General features: G+C 41.2%; 1 protein-coding gene across 13 annotated transcripts in view; it reads right to left on the minus strand.

The window, feature by feature from the left end:
• The window catches only part of mical2a (microtubule associated monooxygenase, calponin and LIM domain containing 2a), a 47,539-nt gene that overhangs the window by 5,681 nt on the left and 26,289 nt on the right, over window positions 1-15,569 (minus strand). For 8 of the 13 annotated variants that reach the window (XR_002198027.3, XR_002198026.3, XM_020055217.3 and 5 more), the window contains exons 7-19: window positions 14,901-15,001; window positions 12,639-12,896; window positions 11,917-12,032; window positions 11,678-11,804; window positions 11,414-11,510; window positions 9,603-9,750; window positions 8,680-8,879; window positions 6,352-6,449; window positions 5,506-5,577; window positions 5,261-5,398; window positions 4,766-4,891; window positions 3,656-4,009; window positions 647-754 (exon numbers count right to left, since the gene is read on the minus strand). Coding sequence is in view for 11 of the 13 variants with exons in the window: in XM_020055217.3 (XP_019910776.2) it covers window positions 647-754; window positions 3,656-4,009; window positions 4,766-4,891; window positions 5,261-5,398; window positions 5,506-5,577; window positions 6,352-6,449; window positions 8,680-8,879; window positions 9,603-9,750; window positions 11,414-11,510; window positions 11,678-11,804; window positions 11,917-12,032; window positions 12,639-12,896; window positions 14,901-15,001 (1,943 nt within the window). In the remaining 2 variants the exon portion in view is untranslated. The remainder of the gene's footprint in view (window positions 1-646; window positions 755-3,655; window positions 4,010-4,765; window positions 4,892-5,260; window positions 5,399-5,505; window positions 5,578-6,351; window positions 6,450-8,679; window positions 8,880-9,602; window positions 9,751-11,413; window positions 11,511-11,677; window positions 11,805-11,916; window positions 12,033-12,638; window positions 12,897-14,900; window positions 15,002-15,569) is intronic. The other 5 variants (XM_020055233.3, XM_010880991.5, XM_020055211.3 and 2 more) reach the window with 4 other exon arrangements.

Below are 15,569 nucleotides of genomic sequence, written 5' to 3' on the forward strand. Positions count from 1 at the left end.
TTTTATTTGAAATGGTAAACCTGTTATAGTGGTAAAGACAGGATTTTTTCAAGATAAACGTTAAATGATCAACGACTTTAGCATGATACACAATTATAGGGTCACGACTGAGATACAGATATGGATGTGGTTATTTTACCAGATTGTCAAGATAAAGATTATGAGAAGTTCAAAACAGTGAATCCTGGGCCAAATTACAGTATAGTGGGGTGACCTTGGGCTGGGATCATAAAACTTCAGCCGAACCGTCACAGTAAACTCCCATAATGGGATTCTGTTTTATTTCATGTAATGTTTTTCTTTATAAACAAAGCCTGATGTGTTTTTACAGGCATTCTGGAAAGCATGATGTAAACTGCTATTTATTGACTCGGTTCATTAAAACAGTAAAGGTGGTTGCCAAACATCAGAGAAAACTGAAATCACCCGTGCTAGCTGTGTTCAAGCTCGGAGTAACTAATGAAAACCCTGGCCTCCACCAGCCGATTAGACTATATATGTCACATTTCTGAATATTATGGATGGTGAATAAAAAGATTATGAACTCTGTATTGAAGCAGTGATGCCAAAGAAGACCAAGCGTGAAACAACACAAACACTGACACAGGCAGGAGGGGTCCAACTAGCTCAGGGGTCACAAAGTCACCTGGGACGTAGAGGTCAAATCCCCAGAGAACAGTGCTCCCAGGTGGACTGCTTTCTCCTTGATACTTTTATTGTGAAACTCTCTAGCATTCTGGGTCTGAGCTTTCTTCTGTAGGATACACACCATGAGACAAAGAATAAACATCAGGAGCAAGCTGCACCCTCAACACAGCATGGTTCTGAATAGTGACACACATGTTACTGATGATCATGAACTCCTCAATCAGGGTTATAAAGAGCAAGCGAGATAAGTAGGCTTTTATCAAGTAATTTCCAGTTTAAAGGTACAGTTCATAATGAATTTGCACTTGGAAATAATTTCCATTCATGAATTTCTTTGGCTGGCTCAGACACATGGTCTCCAGACTCAACAAAACATTTATTGCAGTGTGCTATAAAACATCAGGAAATTATACAGCAGATTACACAACCCTACTTCCAAAAATGTTGGGATGCTGCATAAAATGCAAATAAAAACAGAATGCAATGATGTGCAGATTATTTATCCCTAAACTTAATTCAAAATGTCCACTTAGAATTTTATGCCAGCAACATGTTTTAAAAAAGTTGGGACAGGGGCATAACTGAGGAGACCAATTGCTGTAGTTATGAAAGTGAATTATTTCTCATTATTGCTTGATGTAGGATTTCAGCTGCTCAAGAGTTCGGGGTCTCCTTGGTCGTATTTTTTGTTTCATTATGCGCCAAATGTTTTCAGTGGGTGACAGGTCTGGACTGCTGGCAGGCCAGTTTAGCACCCGGACTCTTTTACTACGGAGCCATGCTGTTGTAATATGTGCAGAATGTGGTTTGGCATCGTCTTGCTGAAATAAGCAAGGCCTTCCCTGAAAAAGACATTGGCTGGATGACAGCATATGTTGCTCCAAAACCTGTATATTGTTCAGCATTAATGGTGCATTCATCCATAATGGTGCAAGTCACCCATGCCATGTGCACAAACACACCGCCATACCATCACAGATGCTGGCTTTTGAACTGTGCGCTGAAAAGCCGGCTAGTCCCTCACCTCTTTAGTCTGGAGGATGCGGCATCCATGATTCCCAAAAAATAATTTCATTCATAATTTTGATTTGTCAGACCATGGGACAGTTTTCCACTTACCTCAGTCCATCTTAAATGAGCTCAGGCCCAGAGAAGGCGGCGGCGGTTCTGGATCTTATTTATGTATTGTTTCTTTGCATGGTAGAGTTTTAACTGGCATTTGTGGATGCAGCGACATACTGTGTTTACAGACAATGTAAGTGTTCCTGAGCCCATGCAATGATTTCCACTACAGAATCATGTCAGTTTTTAATGCAGTGCAGCCTGAGGGCCCCGAAGTTCATGGCCATCCAATATTGGTTTTCGGCTTTGTTTCTTGCATACAGAGATTTGTACAGATTGTCTAAATCTTATAATGATTTCATGTACCGTAGATGATGAGATCCACAAACCCTTTTTTACATTGAGAAACGTTATTCAAAAACTTTTGCACTATTTGCTTACACAGTCTTTCACAGAGTGGTGAAGCCCTCTCCATCCTGACTTCTGACAGACTCATCCTCTCTGGAATGAACTTTCAGCACCCAATCATGTGACTGACCTGTTGCCAGTTGACCTAATTAGTTGTGTGATATTGTGTGGTATTCCACCAGTTTTATTTTTTAGCATTGCACAACTTGCAGTGGTCTGTTTCCACTGTCCCAACCTTTTTTTGAATTTGATGCATCTGGCATCAAATTGAAAGTGAGCATATATTATTTATTTGATATGTTGTCTTTTCAACTATGTTCTATTGAAAATAGGGTTTAGATGATTTTCACATTGCATTTTGTTTTCCTTTACATACAACACAGCGCCCCAACTTTTTTGGAGTTGTTCATGTGTGTGAATATTAAACACTTGGAGTTTTCAACTACTAAGAATATATACTGTGGGTGCATAATTCCAAATGTTTGTACTTCCTGGTTTGCACTCATTTTAGACAGTTCAGTTATACGGTTTGAGTTTCTAAAGAGCCACTTTGGTCACAATATGATCTATACGAAATATCCTTCCGGCTGAAAAACACCTTTCAACAAAAGAGACAAACTATTTTAGTCTTTTGAAATAGAGAGAGCAACACATCACTCCTCTCCTGGCGCTGATTTCATTGTGATTGGTGGTATTACATCTGAGAGGGAGGGGCTACATTTACACAAGGTGAGATACATTAAGAAGAGTGTTTTGGAGGAGCTTGGCAATTTCAATAGGGTGATTAAATGACCAGAGTCTAAATTTAGTAGTGGAAATAGCAGGGTTTTTGATATTTACATGTGTATAGCCCACAAAGTCATGAGATGTCTGTACAGTGTCTTGTCGGGATGTACCTGAGCACACTGTGCTGCAGATCTGTCCACCACAACTAACATGACTCATGCCTGCAACTAGGCCAGCCGAAGAAGCTCAGAAATTGACCAGAAAGAAACGTCTACATGATGCCACATCACTAAAACTATGTGGACAAAGTCAAAGTCTAGAATAAGAATATACATTATTACTTCATGCAGATGGCACAGAGTTAATTATGTGGTGGGGAACAATAGCCTTGGTGTGGGCAGTGGAGTGACTGTTCTCATTACCCTCATTTCCTACACCAGCAGAGATGACCTCACTATTACACAGTGACATGCACTCACAGGCAGACAGGCATGCACAGACCAAGGCCACGAGGACTGGCCAGTCAGCAGCATCTGGCCCACTATCTGTGCCAGGGCTGTGGGTGTGGTCTGGCCATTGCGGTCAGTGTAGATGATTCAGGGGTTGACTATACCAGCTGACTATGCGTTATACAATGCTAACAGTATAATCATGGTTAGCTAAATGTACAGTAAAACGATTATCTCAACATTCCCATTTAGCCTTTTCCTTCCAGTATGTCAAGATCACACAGTTAGAGGCACTAGCCGTAGAAAAAGACAGCGCGTGCAAAGAAACACACATGGTGACAAAGGAGATAGGAATGGTTCACCTGGGTGATCATTTCATCCACCTCCTGGAGGCGGTGGAGCATCCTCGACATGGCTATGACTGCCGTGTGGAGTGAAGGAGAGGAGCCAGCGGAGTCTGTGCTCGCTGGCTGCTGGGGTTGAGACTGAGGCTGTGTCTGAATACGTGCCAGATCAGCCTGTCTGATCCTCTGGAGGGTTTGTTTTGGGCTGGGCAGGGGTTCAAGTCTGGGTTTGGGCTGGAGCTGGTGTTGGGGCTGGACCGGGCGAAGAAGCCGGGCTTGGAGCCCGGCCGAGAGCTTAGGTTCGGGTGGAGGCCGGGGTGGGGGCCGAACGGCACACTCGGCTGCATATTTGACACAGGTTGCAGACTGAAACTGGGAAACACACAGCACACGTGAGCTGCTGCGGCTCTCAGTGGACTCATTGTTAGCCTGATGTGTAGAAGGCAGCGGTGGTAGCAAACAGGCTCCATTAGTGTAACAGCTGGAGAGAACAAGGCCCAGGCTTTTCTTCATCATGAGAAACGTCACTGGGGAGGGCCACTTTCCAACCCAGGGGGAGAATTAAACACTCAACGCAGGTAAGTGATGGCTGGTTTTAAAGAGTGAGTGTACAGTATTAACTATAGATATAGGATGATGCAGGATCTCTATTTAATGTTCTTGCAGGAAAAGGCCTAAAGATACACATTTCCGCCAGGAAATGTCAAACTTGATTGTCCCTAATGAAAACAATGTATTAAAGAAATTGACTATTTTCCACATTATAATTAAGCCTTAGATCTGTAGTAGCAATCTGGCTCAAATGAATAACCTATATTCAGTGCAGCCTGTATGTCCTAATTGAGATTGGTCAGTGCTCTAACCCACCCTCTGACTGACATAACAAATGGACGACTGTTGATGCACTTCAACCTTGTATGTTCTACTTTCATAACTCAACTACAAGTTGAGAACACAACTGATTTACTAAAAATACAATATAGCAGCACTGGGGCCCTACAGCCAGCGCAGAGTCTGTGTATAGGAACAATTCCTTTTACAGTACCAAAAGAGAATATTTTGCCGGGTGTATCTGAGGGTATTTGTGTGTGTTAGAGTTTGTTGACCATGCCTGCTTAAGTCCTCTACCTGTCTCTTGGGGGAGGGGGTGGGTTGTTTCTGTTGCCTGAGGTTGGTGAAGCATGGGGTCTCAGTCATGTCCATGGAGCCTGGCCGAAGGGCCCTGCTAGAGCCCCACTCACAGTAAGATTCAGACTGATTGGGTTTGATTGTCAGCCAGAAACAAAAGCCAAGAAAAAGGGTTAGTAAAAAGACAGGAAAGTGTGAAAGTGATCTGCCATGTAAGAACTGTTTCAGCACACTGATGTCTAACTAAGCCTAATCAGATAATATTATAGCACAAAACCACGCCTGGCTCTTTACCTTGAACCCCTCATAACCCATTTTCTGTTGGATGTTGTTGCATAAACCTATAGCATCTGAGCATAATCATGCCAGGTAATATACCATACTACAGTAATGTAGTATGGTATCCATAATAAAAATATGGAATCCATAATAAAATATGGAGGCCATTTCCCAACACTGAGTGGGAAAGGGGGGGCTTATCTTGGGGGTTCTGACCTGTCTCCGGGAGGTGCAACTTGGAGTGCTCTCCTCAAACTTTGCCAAGAGCTGGGAGGCCATGGAGCGGACCTTGTTCTCTTTCACCTCTCCGCCCTCACCCACACAGGTTGAACTCTGACCAGAGAAGTTGGTTGCCTGTCACAGGAATTACGTTTTCAGGGCCAAAATGGTATTTTACAGTATTTACTGTTGGTATAATTAGAATGAAATGATGAAATGGAAGACTGACAGTAATAACCAACCTCTTCCAAATAACTGCAGACTTTTCGTCTCCTTTTGTATGTCGGATCAGTGTCTTCTACCTGCTTCTCGTTCTGAAAGAAAAACACTGGCCGTAATATATAAATATTTCATTCTGCAATTACAGGTATAACAATTAAACTAAACTGTTAACAAATAGCCCAGCTCAAAAGCTAGAAAAGAATGCACTGTCTTAATGCATTTATTATGAGGATGGTCGTATCATAGTGTACACATCAAAGCAGGGTTCGAGACAAAACAGTTGTGAAAAGAATGGTGTGATGGACCTGAACTGTATGTTGCAGAGCTTTATTTCTCAGGAACCTTTGGTATTACACAAAACCTTTGGTATTAAATTCCTTCATTTAACAGGATAGAATACACAAAACCTTTGCTATTACATTCCTTTATCAATTCAAAACAGCATTTAAAAAGCTTTAAATGCCGAGCAGCAAGTGCATCCAATCTTGGTTGTCACTCACTCATCAATAAGTACATATATTCTCAGTGACCAAGGTGGGGGTCTATCTAAATGAAAATCTGTGAAGAGTGAGGTTCTTTGTTTTTTATTTGTTTTGTGAGGTTTTTGTTTAATTCCTGTTTTCTTTTGCGAAAATAAAACAAGATTGTGGTAGCAAACCCAACTGCAGTGTTTGCTTCTTTTTCAGTGTGGCAAATATAATTTTTTGAAGATTTGTTATATGAGACAATATCGAATGACAAGGGAAAAGGGATTGTCTCCATTGTCTAGATTTCCCAACAATAAAATGACTTTGGAAATGATGACACAGTATGGCTTTGAGGCTGTGAGTTTGCAGACAGGCAGCAGTATGGCAAAGGGTCATTACCTTTGGTACTCTTTTTCTTGGCGCCAAGTTCAGCACTTTGTTCATACCTCTAACTGCCTTTGAAGCGCGGCCATTGTTTTCATCTGCCCCTTTAGAATCTGCAAAAAAACACATGACTGCATTAAATGGTATGACTGCTTTGGAAAAAAAACGAATTGGGCCAGAGTATCTGTTTTTCCTGCCCAATAATATTTTTGGTATTATTTCCTTGGGAACCAACACTGGAAACACTTCACTACAGATAATAACCACAATTAAGGCAAAATAATATGTCATCATCCAATCGTGTGGGCAACCAGGATTGCTGTGGACAGAGGCATAAGTGTGTTACTGCTCAGAGGCTATGAAGCTAGAAGAACTCTCCTATATGAAGGGCCCTTTTCCCTTATCATCTCAGACCAGAGACTGTAGTAAGGTATAGTGTGTTCTCCACAGGCTTCTTAGACCCATACAAATATATGTAGGGTAACCTGTCCCGTGATAGGCAGATGTGCATTCCTCTCATTCTGGACTATGTAACTGATAAAGTTGTGCAACACAGTCCTCCTTCCACACAATGCCAGAAGTTCTCTTATTCATTTTTATTCACTGACTAGTGTCTCTAGAAATAAATGTCTTATTTGAAAGAGTGCAGGGGTCTGCCCATACATTGAGGATAGAGACACAGATCGATATGTGACAGGTCCTGGTAAGAAAAAGAGTGAGGGTGAACTTCAATCACCCTCAATAAGTAAGCAAGGTGAAATGTAGCATATTCAAATATGTATTTCACAATCTGACATAATGGAACATATTGTGGTTATATATTGGAGATTTGACATTTCCTCATGATTACATATCAATTTGTAAACAATTGGACTGAAGAGCTTTTGGCAACCAAATGATCTGTTTTTTTTCGGTAAATGTGGCCACTGAAGATGGTATATACGTAAGACAACCAGAATGCCTATCAGTAGTTACACATGTACCAGCATGGGGGCAAGTTGTGTACTGCCAAAATTGATACAGGTACAACAGATACTGGTGGAATAAAGAGGTTGACGTGTCACAACTACTCAGTCCAGTCTTGTCAGGTTTCTGGAGATAAGCAAACTTTCAAAAACAAGGAAAGGAACCACAAAAGCCTAGTTCTGCCGACCTGCGATTAGAAGGGATGCATGTTGTTGCCCTGGCTTTATTCGATCTGTGGTTTCCTATGTGGCAGACTGTGTCATTAGCCACAATGCTATTTAAACAATGGGTAGTGTTGCACGTGATACATGTGTAGAGATGTGGTGTCTCTTCACTTCTGCATTGTTAAACGAATTAGTCGAAATGTCACGTATCTCAAAACTAGTTCCCTACATCAGCTAACAACCAAACCAACAACAGATTTAACAGGGTCGCTACACTACATTCAATACGTTTAATTAGAAAGAGAGTACTGTAGGGAAAGGCTTACTATAATGTAGCTAGTGAAGCTTGTAGCCAGCAAAGTTTTTGTGTAACATTACAGTACCTATCCTGAAAACAATGACTCCAATCACTGCATGGCCGGGTTGTTTCTTTAGAAAACAATGTCAGTTGAATAGCCAACCACTACGCTATGGGAACTATGCTATGCAAATTGAAATCATGGGAAATATGTTCCTTGTCAGTGAAGTTCGTCCATTCAGACATATTTATTTTAGGCTTACTATAATGGAGCTACTGATGTCTGTAGCCAGAAAAATGTTGTCTATCTTGAACAAATCCTAATGCCTAGTTTGCGAGGATGGAACACGTTTGGCTACATTGCAGTCCGCGTCTCTAACCACTACACTATTTAACAACAGGTAGTGAGACAGTCAGTTTGTCAGGCACTCACTCAGTAAGAGACATTCTGTCTTCTTGGCCGGTTCCGCTTTCGCAGTCCAGCAAAAATAAGCTTACTTTAATATCGTCATAGTAGCTTACTTCATACTTAAACTATTTTGGATTCAGCAAGTGGTATTTTTTACTGTAGCAATTGCTATTGATATCCAAGTGATATCCTTTGTTTTAAGCATTCAACAGTAAGTTGTTACTGTTTTCATATTCAAACAAAGAGCACAACTTGTCAAACAAATTGTTTTTCTATTTACTTTGTAATAACCAAAAGCCTGTGAAAAATTGACATGTACTACCTCAGAAAATAGCGGCTTGAGAGAGGTATTAACCAAAGCTTACATGGCAAAAGAATATAGCAGTTTGAGTATTTTACCATACCTTTCATAAAATACAGTATATAGTAAAAAGGTCCAACATCTGGGATTTCAAGACACTTTCTTGGGGTGTTTGCACAGGAGGAGAAAAGGGGTGTGAACTTACCTGAGGGGGGCAGCGGGGTGCCGCGGAACAGCTCATAGAACTTGGAAAGGTAGATAATCATGCTGGTCTTGTTTGGTTCCTGCCCAGCAGCCATCTCCTTTCCAGTGGTGAAGGGCCGGATACCAAATTCCTGCTCAGCCAAGTCAAAGGCCAGCTGGAGGTTGCTAGCCGACTCCTCCTCATTAAGTGTATCAAACTCTCTGAAGGACAAAACACATTGGCAGTGGTAAGAGATTAAAAATAACATAACACAACGTTGTTGTAACGTTGTGTGAGAAATCGAGTGGTGACTATCAAGCGGCTGTTAACTATCAGCTATCAACAGAGGATATGAAACAGACGATCAGGTTTAGCAATTAGTTCACCACAAATACGATGACAGAAAAGCCCTAGATAAGCAGGGTGGAATGTAATACATGGTTAGGCTGTCCAAACTCTCCTTTTCGCATACTTTAGTTGGCTTTTGAGGAAAGTTGTGTCATTCACATGCATGTCTTATATTTTCTTTCACCAAAACACTGGCTGTGGAGAGACAGGGGCTTTTGTGTGGAGACAGTGGACCAGGACATACATTGAAATTAATGGGTGTTTTTTTTTTTCTCTAGCATACTTTACACTGCACAGCCACAAAAGAATGCCTTATTCTACAGGTAACATGACCATGGCGCAGATGGGTGTAAGATGTCTATCAACGACATCTTCATGTATAAATGTTTTCCTTATGAGGTAACTGTCAACCCAGAATAAATCACTTCATGATAAGCCAGTCTGTACTTAAAGTGATAAAGTGCTACCAGGGTGTGACTCATACATGTTTTTTAAAGTCAAAAGCGTGGTTATTTAAAGTTACTGTATGTTTCATAAGGCATGTGTTACTGGAGGAGTAGAAGGCAGTTGTGCGCAACATGTCTAACTGAACGTACATGAGGTGGGCTCTGAAGCGATGGATAAGGGCACAGAAGGCCAGGCCACTCTGCCAGGAGGTGGTCAAGTCTGTGACTCTTACGTTCCTGTAGCCTTCTGTCTGTTTCTGGCACCACGTCAGCAGTCTGCCCGGCCTGATCTCTGACTCTACACAAACAGACAGGAACAAGGTGTTCAGTGTGGAGAGAATAGCATGAAAAGAAAGGCACTCCACTAATAAGATATACATCATATAACGGCCAGCTCTGGGAAGCCTCTCATTCATTCAAAAAATGAAGAGACCACTGCACCTTTATCTTTCCTTTCCAAAAAAGTCGAAAAGAAAGGTTTTGAGTGAGGAACAGAAGGGTTAAAGTTAAGAAAGAAAAAAGTGCAGGGGTCTCTGAATTTTTTCTGAAGCAGTGTTAGTTTTCTATTGCTAAATATTAAAGCTGCACAGTGCAGTGATAAAAACTACCCAGCTACGTATAATTTCCCTCTCACTCTTCCCTCCGACAACGCAACCACATACAGTAGCTAACAGTGAAATGATATTGTTGATGTGTGAAGTCTGTGACAGCAGGTAACTGTAAGAGATAAGACTGAGAGGTCAATTAGAGCAGTGGGGCCATATATCACTGTCGGGACATGGCTGTGTTAGATGGTGGGAATGCCTTAAGGTTTAAAGTATGTGGAAAAAACCCTTGGCTAGCTGTCAGTTCTCCAATGAAGACCAATTTCCTATAGACAAAAATTACATTTACATTTAAGTCATTTAGCAGATGCTTTGTTCTAGAGTGACTTACCAAACAGTAAGCACATTCTACTTAAGATAGCCAGGTAAGACAATCACATATGGTCATAATAACTAACCTTCCATAAAGGTGGGACAAATAACAGTCTGGAGGAGACAGAAGGCAGATTGGGATATAGGTTTTGAGCTTAGTCCAATGGTAGGGAGGGGCCATTCCTCCTGTTGCTCCATTGGCAAGCTCCATAGTCTAGTAGTGGATTTGAACCTTGGAAGCCAGTCGGGTATACAGAGTAGGGGTGCGATATAGGAGAACTTTGAGGAGCTTCAAAGTAGTCCAAACTTGACATAACGAGTGAATGAATAAGGACGTGCGCTTCTTCCTGTGTGACAAGAATGAATGAACCTCCAGAAGTGAATCACTGCCTTGATGTGTACAAGAGTAACACCATCAACAGCGATGGAGAGGTCTTAGATATGCTTCATTTTGTCAAGGTAGAGCTTTGGGTTGGTGGCCTAACATTCATGCTGAGATATCTACCAGGCAAGATTTAACTTGTCTCCCCACTTGGGTGTTTTGCTCTATCATGAAAACCACTAGCGTTCAAACTTGGAATTGCATAGCCAACTGAAGTGTGACACTGATTCTACTTAGATTATGCACATGTAAACAACATATTACACATCCAGGCCAAAATCGGAGGATTAATCGTTTAGAAAAAACAAACCTCGGACAGAGACTTATTCACAATGCAGACACACTACTCTTAGTGAGAACAGGAGTCTGACCCTGAAAGATTGCTGTGGACCTCTGTTACTGTTCTGAAACCCCTCTTATAGCATAAAGAATGGGATGGAACTGGAATGAACTGGCTTTATATTATGTTACCTTTTGGTAAATAGCCAATGAATGCATGAACACTATTTAGGCCCAGGGAATACAAAGTACTACTCTGTCAAAATGTACAAACAAGCTTGAACCAGTTGAATACAAGCCTAAGCAGGTCATGTGGATTTGGACCACTGGACCAGAGGGTCCATACTGGACTTTATCCAACAAAACCGCACTGAGTTAATCACCTTGTCTGGCCAGGTTCACAGGGCGACGTATAGTAGTATTACGCTCTAGAGAGCAGGACTTCACTGGCAGCTCTCCATTAATATACAGATGACGCACCTGGAAGAAAAAAACAAAACAAACCATCATAAAACAGAAATCAGATACAGACAGAAGACGTGCAGCAGATCCTTGCCTATTGTTAAGAGTGAACCTAATACAGGGGAACAACAGATAGTATAAACTGTCGTAAAACAATGTTGTCCTTGAGAAAAGTTGTTACATACCTGGTTTAGTCTGACACATGTGGAGATGAGATTGGGATACCGAGTCGCCGGGTCTATGGTGTACTGCTCAAAGTTTTTTGCTATGTTTTCAGGTGTGGTCTGGGGAAGAATTCTATAAAGACTCTCCCTGGAGAAATATAATAATATAATAATAGCTTATAACAACAGATGATATTAGTCTACTTTTATTTGTTTAAAACAAGTATGAGTGTGTTTTTGTAGGTTTTCTGACTACTGACCTCTCAGCTAGCACCTCCAAAGGAGTCTTGCCCTCAGCCCACCTTTTCACCATCCAGGCTGTGTCAAAGGCAGCAAGAAAGCCTCTTGCACACCCTGTACCCATGGGCCAGAACGGCTGCACACACACAGACACAGGATTACATCAACACTATATTATGCTGAGCATGAACATTCTTGCCTGGCAGATATATGATGTTAGTGTATGTGTCCGTGCATGTATATAAAAACATGTACCCCCTTTGAACTTTCTTTTTTCTCCCTTCCACCATCTGATAATATGCAGTTACATCTACAGCTCTGACTCACTGCAACAATCGCCAAAAGATTAGGGAGAGTTGGAGATCATGGCGAGCCTTCATCTTAGGCATTCGTACCAGACCCTTTATCTACACTGCTTTTCCAACCAGAAAGTCACGTGGGCCAGTGCTAAGGTTGTCACCCACCTGACAACCTTAGCTCTGCCCACACCTTCAACCCTTCTTTGGGAGTCACTAAAGCCCTCAAGACCAAGAAATCCCTACTGACAATGTATACATTGTGTTCCCTGGCTGACGTTGGCCGGTTTTGCATTGCCCATAGGGCTTCCCAGCCACTGATCAGGCAGCACAGTCAAGGATCAAACCTCGACTGTGGCGGTCAGATGGGTCTATACAAAAGAGTGTATTGGCCACTGGGCCCAGAAATAGACAGCACAATGTATTACTACTGTCTGACTTCTTACCTCTAGCAAGCTGTCCCCAACAAGGGCCACCAATAGCTGGCGTCCAAAACGTTCCCTAATCAGCGCTGCATTCTCGGATGCGTACATGCTTGTGAAGTCAAACATGGCCACGTCCGGCTGGCCACAGGCATTCATGGCAAATTCCAGGGTAGGCAGCTGGTAGTTGGTGCCAAAGTCAGCAGCCTCACGAGCATACCCCAACAGAGCTTCCTGGTTCACATTTTCACTGCTCAGCAGGATCTCAGAGTCAGTGTAGTCCTATGAGAGTGAAAAGGCATTCATTTGAGAGCATCCTCCCAACAACGTTAAATGAGATGCATTATCGGTAACCTAGGTAAAATAAAGGCTATTTGCCCTCTATATGAGGATGACTGTTAAAGCTTGAGTCCTTATTAGAAGCAATTACTAAAAGGTTACTGCAACTCATTTTTGATGGAAAGCAGAGTGATAGATGGGGCCTAGTTGTAATTCTGAGGATTTGAGGATATTAATTGTGTTTACATGCATTTTATTTACAAACATTGTTTTAAAACATTACATTTTGGGCTACAATGGAATACAGCAGTACACACAAATTAGGTTGTGAAGCATTTATACATAAAAAATACTCAAGAATGAATGGCTATTTCTCATTCATTTGAAGTTGCAAAAAAATTACAGTTCAAGCACCTAAGGATTCTAAGTATGAATTGTATGTCTAACGGTATGATTGCATGGAAAGACAGATTTTGAACTCTAGCAATTAAAGTGAGAGAACTCTTAGTGGGAATCATAAGCCAGTGAAATATGTGGTTCTTTAGGGATGTTTATAACACTTAGCTTTCATTGCTGTTATTATGGTGCTCCTGGGTTGTAAAACTGGCATATCACCAAGGATGAGATTCCACCAACCCAACAGACTCTATAATTCACTATCCTCTCTTTTTGCCGGACCGTGTAAGCAGAGCCCGCCAAGAAGAGTGAATGTTTCTTAGTGAGTGAGAGAGTTGTTGTTAAATAGCGTAGTGGTTAGAGAAACAGACTTGTGAACTATAGGTCCCGAGTTCATATTTCCTTGCAGGCGAAGCGAAGTATGCATTATGAATTATTCGGAATAGATGAAAACTTAGCTGGCTAAAATCGTTAATATCTACATTATAGTAAGCCTAAAATAAAACTATTTACGGTTATATTGCAACTGTTTCTGGTGGATTTTCGAAGTATGCATCCGTGCATGCGGTTTGGGTCATGATAGACAAACACATTTGTTGGCTTAACATACAATATTTACGTTATAGTAAGCCTTTACTGAAACTGTATACATTAATATTGCGACTGTTTCTGGCATGGAAATGTTCATCTTCAGTCTCGCTAGCAATTGCTCAATTCTTATGATTATTCCTAGGAGGTTAGTAGATACTAGTAAGCCTATTACTGGCTAATAAGCTGTTAAAACGGCCAGTGGCAAAAGCAATACATTTCATAGACACTATGGTGGAGGTACACATATTAAGAAATGTTAGTCAGTTTAACACAATCCTCAATGGAGTCTAGCGACTGCTGAAACGTGTAATGCTGTGCCGTAGTGGTTAAAGACATTGCCTCTAATGTGGAAGACCTGAGTTTGAATCTATTGAGAGCAACAACATTTATAAATTATTTCTGGTAGATTAAACGATTCTCTCGTATTTTCACTTGATGAAAAAGTTAGTTATCATCGCCTTTATTGATAGTCACTGTATAAATGTCATTCACAAATGACAGAAAAAAAGTATAAATAAGTTCTTATGCCATGAAATGAAATAGCTTTGGCAGACTCACTAGCAATTGCTCAATTCTATTCCAGTAAGTTAGCAGGTACCGGTAAAGCTTATTACTGGCTAATATGCTGTTAAAACGGCCAGTGGCAAATGCCATACATAAACGCTATTTGTGGTGGAGGTAAACGCAGTAAGAAACGTTAGTCAGTTTAACTGTATCCATGTCATTCATGAATGACCAATTAACTGTTAAAATGGCCAGTGGCAAAAGAGGATTTGTTCAGGATAGAGAGAAGAGGCTATACTGACACCCAGCAAATGTACAGCTCTGTGGTGTAGTGGTTAATGACACAGCCTTTCAGGTGGGTGACCTGGGTTCGAATCTGGAAATGACAACACTTTCTGTTGCATGCAAACTGAACTAGGCGTGCCTGGTTTCTAGTTCTTTTCTCTCTGTTTCTTTCTCTTTCATTCTCTCTCTCACACACATCGAAAAACAACAATCTAAAGCACGTCTGCTCACATGAACGATGACTCCCTTGTCCAGTAGGCTTTGCTTCTTTGCTGTCATGACAAAGTAGTGTGTGTTGTCCTTGTAGTACACAATGTTCTCCAGGTCAATACCTGCAAAGACACACACACAAACACACACACACACACAGACATACACACAGGAGGGTTAAACCTGTTTTTAAAAAATAACCCCCCCCCCCCCCCCCCAATTTAATGGGATCCAATCGTAGTTCTGACCTTGTCTCATCACATAAACTACAAATGGGCTCTGGAGAGTTGAAGATTGTGCCAACCATCTTCCAATTAATGTGATGATATAGCCATCAAGCTTTTTACTTCTTAATTTCTTCTTTTTATCACATTGTTAACCAAGTTTTTTATTATTGTATATAGTATGTACTATACACAAAAGGAGATTGTTATGATGTTGGGTAAACAGAATGATTGTTCTTTTTTAGGAAGTGTAAACTAAGAGGCAGGGTATGCTCAGGTCAGCGATACACAGATTTTTTATGAATATATTTGGTTGTGTTTGCAGTTGTATGGTACTATGACTCATGCCCAATGATGTATGTACTGTGCCAAATCACAGCTGTTTAACATATCTGACTGATGGGTCTGTATGCAGTTGGGAAACTGATGTGACAAGCCAGAAATGTGTTGTTTGGTGGCACATACT

The sequence above is a fragment of the Esox lucius genome, chromosome 2 (assembly GCF_011004845.1).
Source record: "Esox lucius isolate fEsoLuc1 chromosome 2, fEsoLuc1.pri, whole genome shotgun sequence".
NCBI lineage: Eukaryota > Metazoa > Chordata > Actinopteri > Esociformes > Esocidae > Esox > Esox lucius.